General features: G+C 44.7%; 2 protein-coding genes across 2 annotated transcripts in view; both read left to right on the top strand.

Annotated features, from left to right (window-relative positions):
* LOC120680698 (WRKY DNA-binding transcription factor 70-like) overlaps positions 1 to 3081 on the top strand; it is a 3137-nt gene extending 56 nt beyond the window's left edge. The window contains exons 1-3 of the mRNA XM_039962209.1: positions 1 to 418; positions 526 to 630; positions 2213 to 3081. The exon at positions 1 to 418 is cut by the window's left edge and continues 56 nt beyond it. Of these exons, the coding sequence (XP_039818143.1) occupies positions 336 to 418; positions 526 to 630; positions 2213 to 2699 (675 nt within the window). The 5' untranslated portion in view covers positions 1 to 335 and the 3' untranslated portion in view covers positions 2700 to 3081. The remainder of the gene's footprint in view (positions 419 to 525; positions 631 to 2212) is intronic.
* Positions 3082 to 3798: 717 nt separating this feature from the next.
* Positions 3799 to 6908, top strand: LOC120683487 (pentatricopeptide repeat-containing protein At1g09900-like). The gene has a single exon (XM_039965563.1). It carries the CDS (start codon positions 3828 to 3830, stop codon positions 5895 to 5897), a length of 2070 nt encoding a protein of 689 aa, XP_039821497.1. The 5' UTR covers positions 3799 to 3827; the 3' UTR covers positions 5898 to 6908.
* The last annotated feature ends 5592 nt before the right edge of the window (positions 6909 to 12500 follow it).

Here is a 12500-nt window from a genome sequence, read left to right as displayed (position 1 = left end):
CAGATTCTTATTTGCAGCGCTGCAAAAGGATATTAGTGTTTGTAAATTGTAATTGGTAGGAATACGCTGGAAAAGAAGTTCTACCACGGAGAAGAAACAAAAATGCACGAAAAGAAGGTGCAGCGCCATTAGGGGGAGTTCCAGAGGCAACGACGCGTGTTAACGTTGAAGAATGCTCCTGCACCGTCGTTGTTTAATGCTATAAATAAAGGTGGTCAGAGTCTCCCAGCGCAGGCCGCCGAGTTCCCCAATTCAAGAAACGCCTCCTCTCTCCCTCCCTCTTCATCAGTTCGTTCAGAGGCCTCCCTCCGCTTCTCTCCTTCACCATTCTTGCCATGGCTCTGGATTCTGTTCCTACCTATCTCAGCGACTTGGGATCATCCCACAGGGCTGCCAGAACCCAGCAGCAAAGGATCAGGTACGCAGAAGCGCAGCTTCCTCAAGTTTCCCCTGCTGCGAAATTTGCACGAATTTCAGTTTCATGGTGCCTTTTCTTCAATTTCTGTTCTGTAAAAAAAACATCAGGAAAGATGAGCGCACTTGGACCTCGGACACTTACGCTCCGTATGACGACGGGCACCAGTGGAGGAAGTATGGCGAGAAGAAGCTCTCCAACTCCAACTTCCCAAGGTTCATAATCCCTCCTGCCTTCAATTTCCTTTCCATGCATTTTGTTCCCTGAAAAAGCGTTTTTTCTTCTTTCAGTCCAAGCATGCATCCACTTTGTGTGCAAGAACTTCTGTTACTGTTGTCACGATACAGTTGTCGCAAATGGTCAATTCAGCTATTGCTAGATCTGGAGTGAATTTGTGGGACCTGTTGCTGTGTGAACTGACGAGTATTACCTGAAATATTTGGATTTTAGGAACACCTCTGCTTTGTTTTGACTGGAAATATTCCTGGTTTTTAATAGATTTATTGTGGCTTCCAGTAATATAAATAAAGGAGATTCATACATGCTTCCTATCTACTTCTTAAATGTAGCTAGCAGACCTCATCATGTAATTAAGCTCCAATTCTTACATTACCTAAAATAAAATCTAAATTTGCCCACAAATAAAAACATCTCTTGCTTTTGGTCAATATATAGTCTTTGTATGTTCAATTTGTGGGCCAGATACTTTTTCTGCCCCAAATCACATTGCTTGTTAGTGCGCCTAATGCTTGTATATTAGGGGAAGGAGGACATATCAAACTGCGCAGTTGTCTACTAGTCCACTCTGCAGTAGAATTGTCGGTGGACAGGTGTCGCCTTACCCTTGACTGGTTGAAAGGAAACAAATATTAATCAATTAAAAAATGCTTTATGAATGACTACTGGGCTAGGAAAATAACCCTTGCAGTGGCAATATCTTTCTTAATTGACAACTCAACTAGACAAACGAAAACTTGCAAAATGTTGCTTCCTATATGAATATACAATTCACAAGTTGGCCACCTTTATTACCTGTCACTGGCAACTCGTTCGAAATCTAATACTTCATTAGCAGGCTAAGTGTTCCTTCTTCATTTGTCTAGCACACTTGTCCCAAATCAAGTTTCCTGCTATTAGTATGCATGCAGACAGTCCCTGCTACCCTTTCTTTTACTTCCTTAGATAGCGATTGGAATGTGGTGCAGAGTCCATATATCTTGTTAGCCTATTAAGCATGTTTAATAGGTGGGAGCAATTATTTCTTTTTTCTAAAAGGCAGTGTATGTAGCAGAAGAAAAGGTCGTGAGATTGTTTATTGATGATGTTCCACCTAATTTAGGTAGACTGAATGTTGACAGAGGGGGAAAGGACATGACTGATCTTGATTTTTCAAATACTTACCCACTTACTGAGTTAAAGGGATGTAGACCTTTGGCAAATGCATCTTAATGCAAAGTTCAGTTCCAAAATTCTTAAGAACTTTCAAGAAAAAGAAAAGAACAAGATCAGTCACCAGTGGGTACATTAAAAATGCAAGTCTTTAAAAGATGTTCAACCGTCCAAAAGGATCAGTGGGCAGAAATGCAGAAGGACATGAAGTCCCCTGCTGTCACATTCTGATGTCCTCTTGCTAATTTTATGAGTGGATCGGAGGGCAAGCCCTTAATGCTGTTAAATTTAACTATTGTAAGCTTGTCAGAAAATGAATTTAGACTGCGTTCCACATTTTGGCAAATAATTCATCTCTTTCCTTTTGAAGTGATGTTTTGAGTTAATGTCATTCAATTCTATTTTCAGATTCTATTACAGATGCACCTACAAGAACGATATGAAGTGCCCTGCCACAAAGCAAGTCCAACAGAAGGACACCAGCGATCCTCCATTGTTTTCCGTCACTTACTTCAACCATCACACCTGCAGCACCAGCTCAAATCCCATGGGAAGCACGAGAGATATTGCTGCGCAATCGTCGTCGAGGAAGGCGGTATCAATCTGCTTCAGCCCGCACACAGCCAGTGAGCAGCCTGCATTCCTGACATCCTCGGCAACGCCACAGTCCCCAAACATACATTCTTTCAGAGCCAATCAACAACCAGAGAGGAGCCCCCATGCAAGCCAGTTTCAGTGGACAACCGCATCGTCACCTACAAGTAACGGTCCGCTTACGATGGAGGTTGACAGTGTTTCAGGAGCAAGCATTTCATCCAGCAGCGGGGGTGCTCTGCCTAGGACATTGTTGCCGATTGGTCAGTCCAGATGCATCGAGTACTTCCATTTCTTGTGATGCTGTTCATGGAAGAAGGTTATATATGCTGGGAGGCCGCTTGGTGCCAGTTTGGAGCGTCAAGTGTTGGGAGGCAACATTGTTATCCCGGGCCTGAACCACAGGGACCCAACCTACAGACAGATCCCCATATAGATATTACAGCCCTGCTGCTTACTTCTTTACATTCATATTCAAGCCACGTTTTTGTGCTTGGATGATGTGGAGAATGGTATTGGAGTTCCTTTTGTTTGATAGTACATGATACAGAAAAAGGGTTGTTGAGGAAGCTTTATTTGTTTGTTTAGAGATTAGACTAGTATGCATGTCTCAGAATTGCTGAATCCTGACAGCAGGGTCGCTTGGTCATTCTGCTACTACTGAAACACTGAATTTTACATATTCTATACAGTAATAATTTTATTAAGATGTCTCCAGTTTAGAAGCAAGTTGGATTCTCTATCAGGAGAAAATTCCGCTTAATTTATGTCTGGATATTCTTTACTTCAAATTTTACATATTATAATCGTCAGAATTTGTTCAAAGTTGGGGCTATTGAAATCCGTGCGACTGGTGCTGCCTTGGTAACTGACGTGTGGGCTCCAGTGCTCCCACCTGCAGACTTGCTTCCGTTTCCGTCGCCCCCATCCGCCGCCGCGGCCGCGCTAGATGCGCCTCCTCGCCGCGGCGGCGCGGCAACCCAAAACACCGCACCCTCTTCTCGTCGCCCTCCACCGCCTCCTCTCCACGACGACCACCTCCACCTCCTACGATCCAACCGCGCAGTTCCTCCATCCCGACCACCGTCGCGTCCTCTCGCTGCCGGCGTCGCTCCGCCATGACACCCTCCTCGCGCTCGCGCGCCTTCTCAAGACCTCCCCACAATGCCACCTCGCGCTTCACGCCGTCAGCCCCCCACCCTCCTCTAGCTCCCCCTCCTCCACCCCACTCGCTGCTCGCTTCGCCGCCGCCTCCCGCCTCGCTGCGTCGGCGTCCGCGCTCCGCCCCTTCGCCGCGATCCTCCTCGCGGCGCTCCTCCCTGCCGCCTCCCAGGACCTCCTTTCCTGATCCTTCTCCTACGGAAGCACCAGCGGAAGCGCTCGATCAAGACTGTGGTATGCCGCGCTCCACGCGTTCCTCGCCGCGGGCATGGCAGCCGAGGCGCTCCACGTGCTCGCGCGCGTCCGCATCTCCGGGAATACGCCCAGCCTCTCCGCGCTGGCGGCATTGCTGCGCCTTCTATTCTGCAGCGGGGAGGTCCGCGCTGCCTGGAACGTGTTCGAGGAAATGGCTACGAGGGGGCCACGCCCGAGCCTCGCCATCTTCAACGCCATGATCCTCGGGTTGTGCCACAGGGGAATGCTGCGCGCTGGCTCGGGGCTGCTTGGGGTCATGGAAAAGAAGTTCGGTATCATCCCGGACGTTGTCAGCTATAACATCCTCATCAAGGGGCACTGTGTGTTTGGGTGGTCAGGGGATGCCTTCAAACTGTTTAAGGAAATGTGCAGTTCAGGATGTGAACCGACGGTCGTGATGTATAACATACTGGTGGATGTTCTGTGCCATGAGGGGAGGATGGTGGAAGCGAGGAGGCTGTTCGATGAGATGGCACAGGTAGGGATCAAAGAAAATACAATAACCTTCAATGTCTTGATCGATGGATATGCAAAGACCGGACGGATGGATGAGGCCAGAGCGGCCTATAGGGAGATGAAAGTGAGGGGGTTAGTGCCAGATTCCTGCACCTTCAACATCCTTGCTGCTGGAGCGTACAAGTTTGGGCATGCTGCCCAGTCAATCCATGATCATGAAATATTTGGTTCACAGTTGCCGGCTGATAGTTTGGATGTGTTGGTCTGTAGGCTTTGTTGGGATGGCCGGTTGGATGATGCCTGGGAACTTCTGCGCGGTGCTATTGAGCAGGGTGTTCCAGTTAGTGTTGCTGGATTTAATGCATTGATAGCTGCTTATAGCAAGGAGGGACTCCATGAAGTAGCTTTTGAACTATACAGAATTATGAAGAAGTTAGGGCTGGCGCCGTCAACACATACTTTTAATTACTTGATAATGGGGCTGTGCAATCAAGGAAGGCTTGATGAGGCGCAGCTAATTTTAGAACACATGGTTAGCAAGGGATACTGTCTAAGGACATCATTTACTATCTACTTGGTTACTATCTACTTGGACGCATCCTTCAGAGAGGGCGACGCAGTCCGTGCTTTGAAATGTTGGGATGATATGGAAAAAATTGGTCTGCAGCCTGATTTTATTGCCTTCTCAGCATATGTCAATGGCCTATGCCGATTAGATTATGTGAATGAGGCGTATCAGGCATTTGCTGAGATGACAACAAGAGGACTTGAACCGAACAATATTACTTACAACTCCATCATATCTGCATTTTGCCGGGCAGGCAATATGTCTGAAGCTTTGAAATTACAGCAGAATATGAGGCAGAGTGGCCTTGTTCCTGATGTTTACACAAGAAACATTCTAATCGACGGTTTGTGCAGACAAGGAAACTTGAAGATGGTGGACAGCCTTTTATTGGACATGTGCAGTAATGGTCTAATCCCAGACACAGTGACATACAATACTATAATCAATGCGTATTGCAGGTCTCAGGATATGAATGGTGCTATGAATTTCATGAATAAGATGTTTGCAGCTGGTTGTGAACCAGATATTTTCACATATAATATTTGGATGCATAGCCTCTGCAGCAACCATATGTTGAACCAAGCAGGGAAGGTGTTAGATGAGCTTGTTACTAGGGGCTGTCCTCCTAATTCAGTTACATACAATACATTTATGGATGGCATTTGCAGTGATGTTCTTAATCGAGCTATGATACTGACTGGCAGGCTGATTAAGATGGCTTTTCAACCAAACACTATCACACTTAATGTTTTCCTTTCTCATTTCTGCAAGCAAGGATTTGGAAAGAGAGCCCTTATGTGGGCTGAGAAGCTTAGGGAAGATTCTTTTGTTTTTGATGATGATACTAGAAATATAATTGACTGGGCACAAAGGGAAATGGAGAAGGATCCCCAGGTTAATAATGAGGACACAGATAGGTGCCTGTTTCTCGAGTTCTTGATGTTCATGACATATGAGACTATGCACAACAACAGATCCTCAGAGGCTAGACATGTGCTCGCAGATAAAGGTTTTGATCCTGGTAGCAGCAACATGATCAAAATTTTGGATACTGGTTGATAAATGAATTTTATAACCACATCAGGTTCTATCACAGATGCACTTACAAGAACGACATGATCAGTGCCCAGCCACAATGCAAGTCCAACAGAAGGACACCAGCGATCTACCATTGTTTTCTGTCAGTTGCTTCAACCATCACACCTGCAGCACCAGCTCAAATCCCATTGGCAGCACTAGAGATAATGTGGCGCAATAATTCTCAAGGAAGGCAGTATCAATCTGCTTTAGCCTACAAGTAACTCGAGAACATAAATTCTTTCAGAGCCAGTCATCAACCAGAGAGAAGCCCCTATGCAAGCGAGTTTCAGTGGACAGTCGCATCGACTCCTACAAGTGACAGTTAACTGGTTATGATGGAGGTTGACGGTTTTTGAGCAGTAAGCAGTCGTCCAGCAGCAGGGGTGCTCTGCTGATAACATTGTTGCTGGTCAGTCAATCGAGATGCATCAAGTACTTGCATTTCTTGTGATAATTTTCGAGGAGGAAGAAGCATATATGATGGGACGCTCTTGGTGCCTGTTGAAGTGCCGAGTGGAGTTTGTACCTGCCGGAGTGGGAGGCGACATTCATGTCTCTGGCCTCAACTAGTGGGACCCAGGACCCAGGACCCAACCTACTGATCCCCATTGAGCGATAGAGTGATTGCCTGAGTTGCTTCTTTACATTCGCATTCATGCCACATTTGTGCTGAATGACGTGAAGAAAGGGATTGGAGTTCCTTAATAGAGCAAAAAGAATGTGTACTTAAGGCAGCGCACAATTATTTTGTTGTACAGACAATTTGTCGAAAGCATGGCAGCAGATTTGCCTGGTCATTCTTATAGTACCCAACTAATGTTAGTCTGTTACGTAGATTTTATCCATACTTTACTTTTTCTCTCTTGAGATATGCTAGTATACAATTTTCAAAAACAGTTTGGCTTTGGTATGCCTCGAGGTATGTATGTTTCTTCTATGTGTGGTGTTGGAATGTGTGAATCAATACTAAGTATAGTTTTAGTAGTTTAATTTGATATGGTTTTGATGCATGAACGTGAATCTTTAGTTTTGTTTATTAATGTGTTAATCTATAGCCGTGGTGCATTTCAACCTGTTTGTGTCTTTGGGCTGTGGGCTACTAGATTAGTTTGTGGCAACGTGGAAAGAGAAGGCTCGACATATATAGCCCACAAGCTCGGGTGGGGGATGATGAATGAAACACGCACAAGTTCTTCAAGGCCCACTACGGGCACTTATTTATTTTTTGTTTTTCTCCTCTTTTTTTATCTGTCCCGACAATAAATATGGTAAGTCTCCCTACGAACATTTTTGAAAGAATTTTTCTATATAAATTTTATGGAATGGTTTTCTATATGGCGATTTTGAAGGAATTCTAGCAAGTTCAGTCTCGTGAGAATTCTTTTAAAAAAAATTCTTTTTTTTCAGAGCGCCGATCGAATAGCTTGACATATGCATGCATGCGTATATAGTTGAACCGTATTTTGCTAATGCAGGACAGCGTGCATATATAGGCCGGTCAGTCTGAATTTATTTGTCATGTGAACGCACGCTGCGCTACGATCCAAAGGACATACACGTGCGCACGCACTAGCAGTGTGCTAGCTATAGAAGAAATGAAGCAGCAACCCTAATTAATTAGTTTTTAATCTCCCACTAGCAATAATATATATATATATACCTATGTGCTATTTTACACCCTAGGTGTAGATTAGTATTCTACACCCAACATCCAACCCACCCAAGCCCGCGTGCCCGACCCGCAAACCTCTCAACCCCGCGCGCCTGACCGGCTGACCCGCACACCACCCAAACCCAGACACCCATTAACCCCCACGTGCCCCACCACCACCCAACCCAACCCTGATTGGCTGCTTCTTTTCCCCCAACGCAGAAATCCCGCCTGGTGGTGGTGGCGGCGGCGGCGGCGGCGAGCAGCGGAGGCGGACGGCCCCGAGCGCAGCTGGGAGTGCAGCCCACGAGTGGAGCTCGCGTAGCCGGCCCGAGTGGCAGCGACGGCGAGCGGCGGAGGCGGGCGGCCCCAAGCGTAACTGGCTCGTGCGGCCTCGAGCAGCCTCGAGCAGCGGTCGCGTGGCCGGCACGAGCGCGGTGGGAGCAGGGAGCGTGGCTACCCGGACAGGCGGCAGGGCTGCTGATCTGCGCCAATGGCTCAAATCGGGAGCTTCCTGGCTGCGCAATTTGGGTGTGCGCGGTTCTCCCCTCCACTGCGTTCTGTAGTTCCTGCTTGTTGATGAATTGTTTCTTTTTGTTTCTCTTTTCCGTCAGGTTCATCGTGGGCATGGCACCCTTTTCGACTCATCGCCTCGTCCATAGAACTAACTATTCAGTATTATGCACTTTTTCAGTAATTTCTCAGGTTTTTGATGAATTGTTTTTCTAGTAACACACCATGTTCATGCTTGAATTCAGTAACAGGGAGATCGAGTTATTCAGTAGTTCTTTTATGTAATAAATATTCAGTAACTGAGAGACTCAGTAACATGGAGACTCCTTTTTTACATTGAATGGATTCAGTAATCCGAAGATCCAGTCATTCACGAATTTTTTATATGCATTCGTAGGTTAAGTAATCAATAGATCCATCTAATCAGTATTTTCATGCCTACTAATTGTTGCAAATAGTTCATATATTTGGATTCGGTAACCAAGAGACTCAGTAATAAATATTCAGCAGATACTTGCATTCATTAATCCAGTTATTCAGTAATAAATATTCAGCAGATGCTTGCATTTAATAATTCATTAATACTTACATATATGAGTAATCCCTCAATACCCCAGTAATACTATATAATTCTCTGTAACCTATTAATACTATGCAGCGTTTCATTTATTATCAGTAAACCAGCAACCAAGTAATTCAGTATCATGCCGGTCTTTTGCTCTGTTTTTCTCAATGATCTTTCTCAGAGTTTAACTGGTGGCAGATTCATGTGGGCATTGCACCCCTTCCCAACTCATCGGATCATGCATACGACAATGATACTACTGAACTTTTTTTTAGACTTTATGTGTTTTTGTGTTTTGGAGGCTACATGAGATAGTTAAACATAACTAATATGTGTACATATGTGTAGTAACCACCCAACTATATGTATATTCTTGGATTCAATAATCCAGAGAACTAGCTTTCAGTACTATGCACTTTTTTCCAGTAATTTCTCATGTTTTTGGTGAATGATTTTTCCAGTAACCCACCATGTACTTTCTTCGATCCAGTAATATGAAGATCAGTTATTCAGTATTTTCTTTTTATGTACATCCAGTATTTTTTCCTTATGTTTTTGGTGACTTGGGACTTTTCACCTACACTTTTTTTATTTGATGTATTCAGTAATTTGGAGATCTAGTTATTTAGAATTTTTTTTTGTACATTGGATGGATTTAGGATTCCATGAAGGGCAGTGTTGCAATAGTTCAAGTGTTTTTGGATTCAGTAACTGAGAGACTCCGTAATAAAATAAATATTCAGCAGATGCTTGTATTCAGCAATCTAGTTAGTCAGTAATATATACATCCAGTAATTTTTTCAGGTTCACCAACACCTTATTTTCATAAATCATTTTTTTGCAATCAACAAAGGTGTACCTTCCAAATGTTCAGTATTTTCTCATGCAGATCCAGTAGTCAGTAAATATCGGCAATTTTTATGTACGTCCAGTCATGCCTATGCATATATAGATTAAGTTATTCCATACATCGAAGCCCATTTATCGAACAAATCCATAGAATTTTTTTGTGATCAGGTAATGCCTACCCATATGTCTTCAAACCTGCATATCAAGTGCCAGATACTTCAAACCCTAGTGAAAGCTTTTTCAGTAATTTCCACACCCCAACATGCTCACCTCGGTACAGATAACACGCGGCCGCCTCCAGGCACGTTGACATATGTATAATATGTCAGTAATTTTTCATGTCATCGAATCAACTAATTCGGTAATTCACACAATTCTGTCATACATGCTCAGTAATTACTTGGATCCAGTATTTTCAGTAATGCAAGCACCCAAGAACCATGTGTATACCAACTCTGTGCACATCTCAAGTAATTCAGTAATTCAAACACATATTCCCATACACGCTCAGCAATTACTGACAGCAATGCATCCAGTTGCTGGATCTTAGAGAATAGGCCATTTTTACTGAACCATTTTAGATCCGAATACTGATCTCGATAGCTAAGAACAAAACTAAAAACCATACTACCAATTACTGAACTTAATCATAGAAAAACATACGAAGAGAAGATAGGACAGGAGTGGTAGCTCACTTACTAAGTGAAGAAGTAATATGCTTTGGTAATTTTTTCGAATTCCAAGATGAAGCTTGAGTAATTTTATATTTTTACTACCAGACTATTGGTGACTTTTTGATATATCACCAATGATAATATTGGACTACTGAACTACATGATATTGAGATAGTTTAGTAATTGTCACTAGTGAAACTACAAAAACACATTACTGGAACAATACAACGCATCTTAAATAATTTTTTTCCATGTCAGTTTGACGGAGTGCATTTACTAACAAAATATAGAGATTTTTGAGCGGAGGTAGATTACTGAATTTGATGGATCAAAATACACACGAATAGAAAACTATTCCCTCAAATCAGTGTGGCAGTGAAATCGTCGGTGATAAGAGCTCAATTACTATGGCTGATGCCATTATCTACATATCACAGCAAATCAAATCAGGGGAATTTCGCAGTATGCGCGTGCTCCTGGCTCAGCTCCACACTACTCTACGCGAGCTGCGATTTTTGCGGGCTGTGCTCACCTGCAGCCACTCCCGCCCCGGCCGCCGCACCGAGCAGGCTGCGCCGTCCCACGCGATGCTGTCACTCCGCGCGGCCGCCGCTCCCTGCGAGGCTGCTCCGCTGCTCCCGGGAAGGCCGAGCCGCCGCCACCGCGGCACCGCGCCCGTTGGCCGCTGCAGTCACCGCTCCCTGCTGCGCGACTGCTGGTCCACGGCCGTTCCGTGCAGCGAGCCCCTGCGGCTACACCCATGCCGCCTCCGCTCCTCGCGAGGCCACGCCGCTGCTCCCCGTGCATGCCGCCCCGCAGCGTCGTTTTCCGCCCCGCCGCCGCCGCTCGCTCCGCAACGACCTCCGCCCCGCGCGGCACACCGCAAGCCCGTGCACGGCCGCGGCCTCTGCCCCCGCCAGTCCGCGCGCCCCCGATGCGGGAGGTCTCGCAGCTGCCGCTCGCGCGCTCCGCGCGCTCGCGTCTCGTGCTCGCGGAACGCAGAAGCTGGACAGGTGGGGGACGGATTGGATCGATTGGTGGGAACCGGATTGGTTTGGGTTGGGTGTTGGGTTGGTTAGGTGTAGATTCCTATTCTACACCTAGGGTGTAGAATAGCGCTGCCGTGTATATATATATATATGTATATATATATATGTGTGTGTGTGTATATATATATACATATATATATATATAGTTATACTCATCAAATAAATCAAAAGATCTGAAAAAACTAATACGTACATGCAGTTGGGAACGTTAACGAAACGGAACGACCGGAGATCGATTTCAAGGTTTATTAACTTGCTCGTCTGGCATTGCCATCCTGCAGCTTCACTGTTTTGATTGTGGGAAATCGATCAAGATGAAGTCACAAACGTCCTGTGGGTGACAAATAATCCTTTAAACATGCCTATTATATTATATTATATTTCCGGGAGAGAAATTAAAATCAAAAGCAATAATGCAAATTGAATATATAATAATCATGAGAGTTGAATTGAATCATATCTGCATGGAAGGTACACAATGCAAGTGCTCTCTAGTACTTCAAGTACAGCCGGCCTCCTTATTACAGAAATAATAAAGCAGAAGTAAAGATAAAAGAAGTTACACGCGCTATTATATATCATGCATTATATATATACTCTGCGTGTGGAAAGACAAGTGCACAAAGTATGAACAACAGACAATAAAGGGCAAACATGCATGATGAAAGAACGGGGCAAATCTAGCGAGGATCCTGTATGTGGGGCCGTCACATCACGAAGCGTTCTCTCGTTAATTACGTTGGCATGCATGACGTGCTTACCCTAACGTCGGCATTACGATCCCACAATTGCTTAACCACGGTACATCTCTGCATCTCTGCTGCTACAAATTAATTAAATCTGGGTCATGCATGCCAACAATTACTACTGCACGAGAGAGACCATATATATAGACGAGCAAAAGCAAGAAGAAGCATTTTGTGTGTGGAAACAACAGAGGCCTAAATTTTATATTTACGTAGCTAGGTGATGAATACACTATAGGCTTCGTTTAGTTAGTCTAGAATTCTAGAAAGTAGGATTTTGACCACTAATTAGGGGTATCAATAAAGTCAGTTTATAAAACCAACTCCAGAACCCCTACGCTAAGAACCCTGACGAATCTAATGAGACCTTTGACCGCATGATTAGAGGATAGTTACTGTAGCATCACTATAGCCAATCATTAATTAATTACCGTCACTAGATTCGTCGTGAAAAGTTGCACCCATCCCTGAAGAGGTTTTACAAATAGACTTCATTCTAAGCTTCATGCATAGAAGATTCCCCGTAACTCTAGAG

This window comes from Panicum virgatum, chromosome 7N (genome assembly GCF_016808335.1).
Source record: "Panicum virgatum strain AP13 chromosome 7N, P.virgatum_v5, whole genome shotgun sequence".
NCBI classification, from domain to species: Eukaryota; Viridiplantae; Streptophyta; class Magnoliopsida; order Poales; family Poaceae; genus Panicum; species Panicum virgatum.
Note: the sequence above shows the minus strand (reverse complement) of the source record. Positions and strands in the feature narration are given on the sequence as shown.

Bases quoted from the DNA above. Each gene is read 5' to 3' on its own strand.
- LOC120683487 (XM_039965563.1), top strand. From the start codon at position 3,828: ATGGCAGCCGAGGCGCTCCACGTGCTCGCGCGCGTCCGCATCTCCGGG.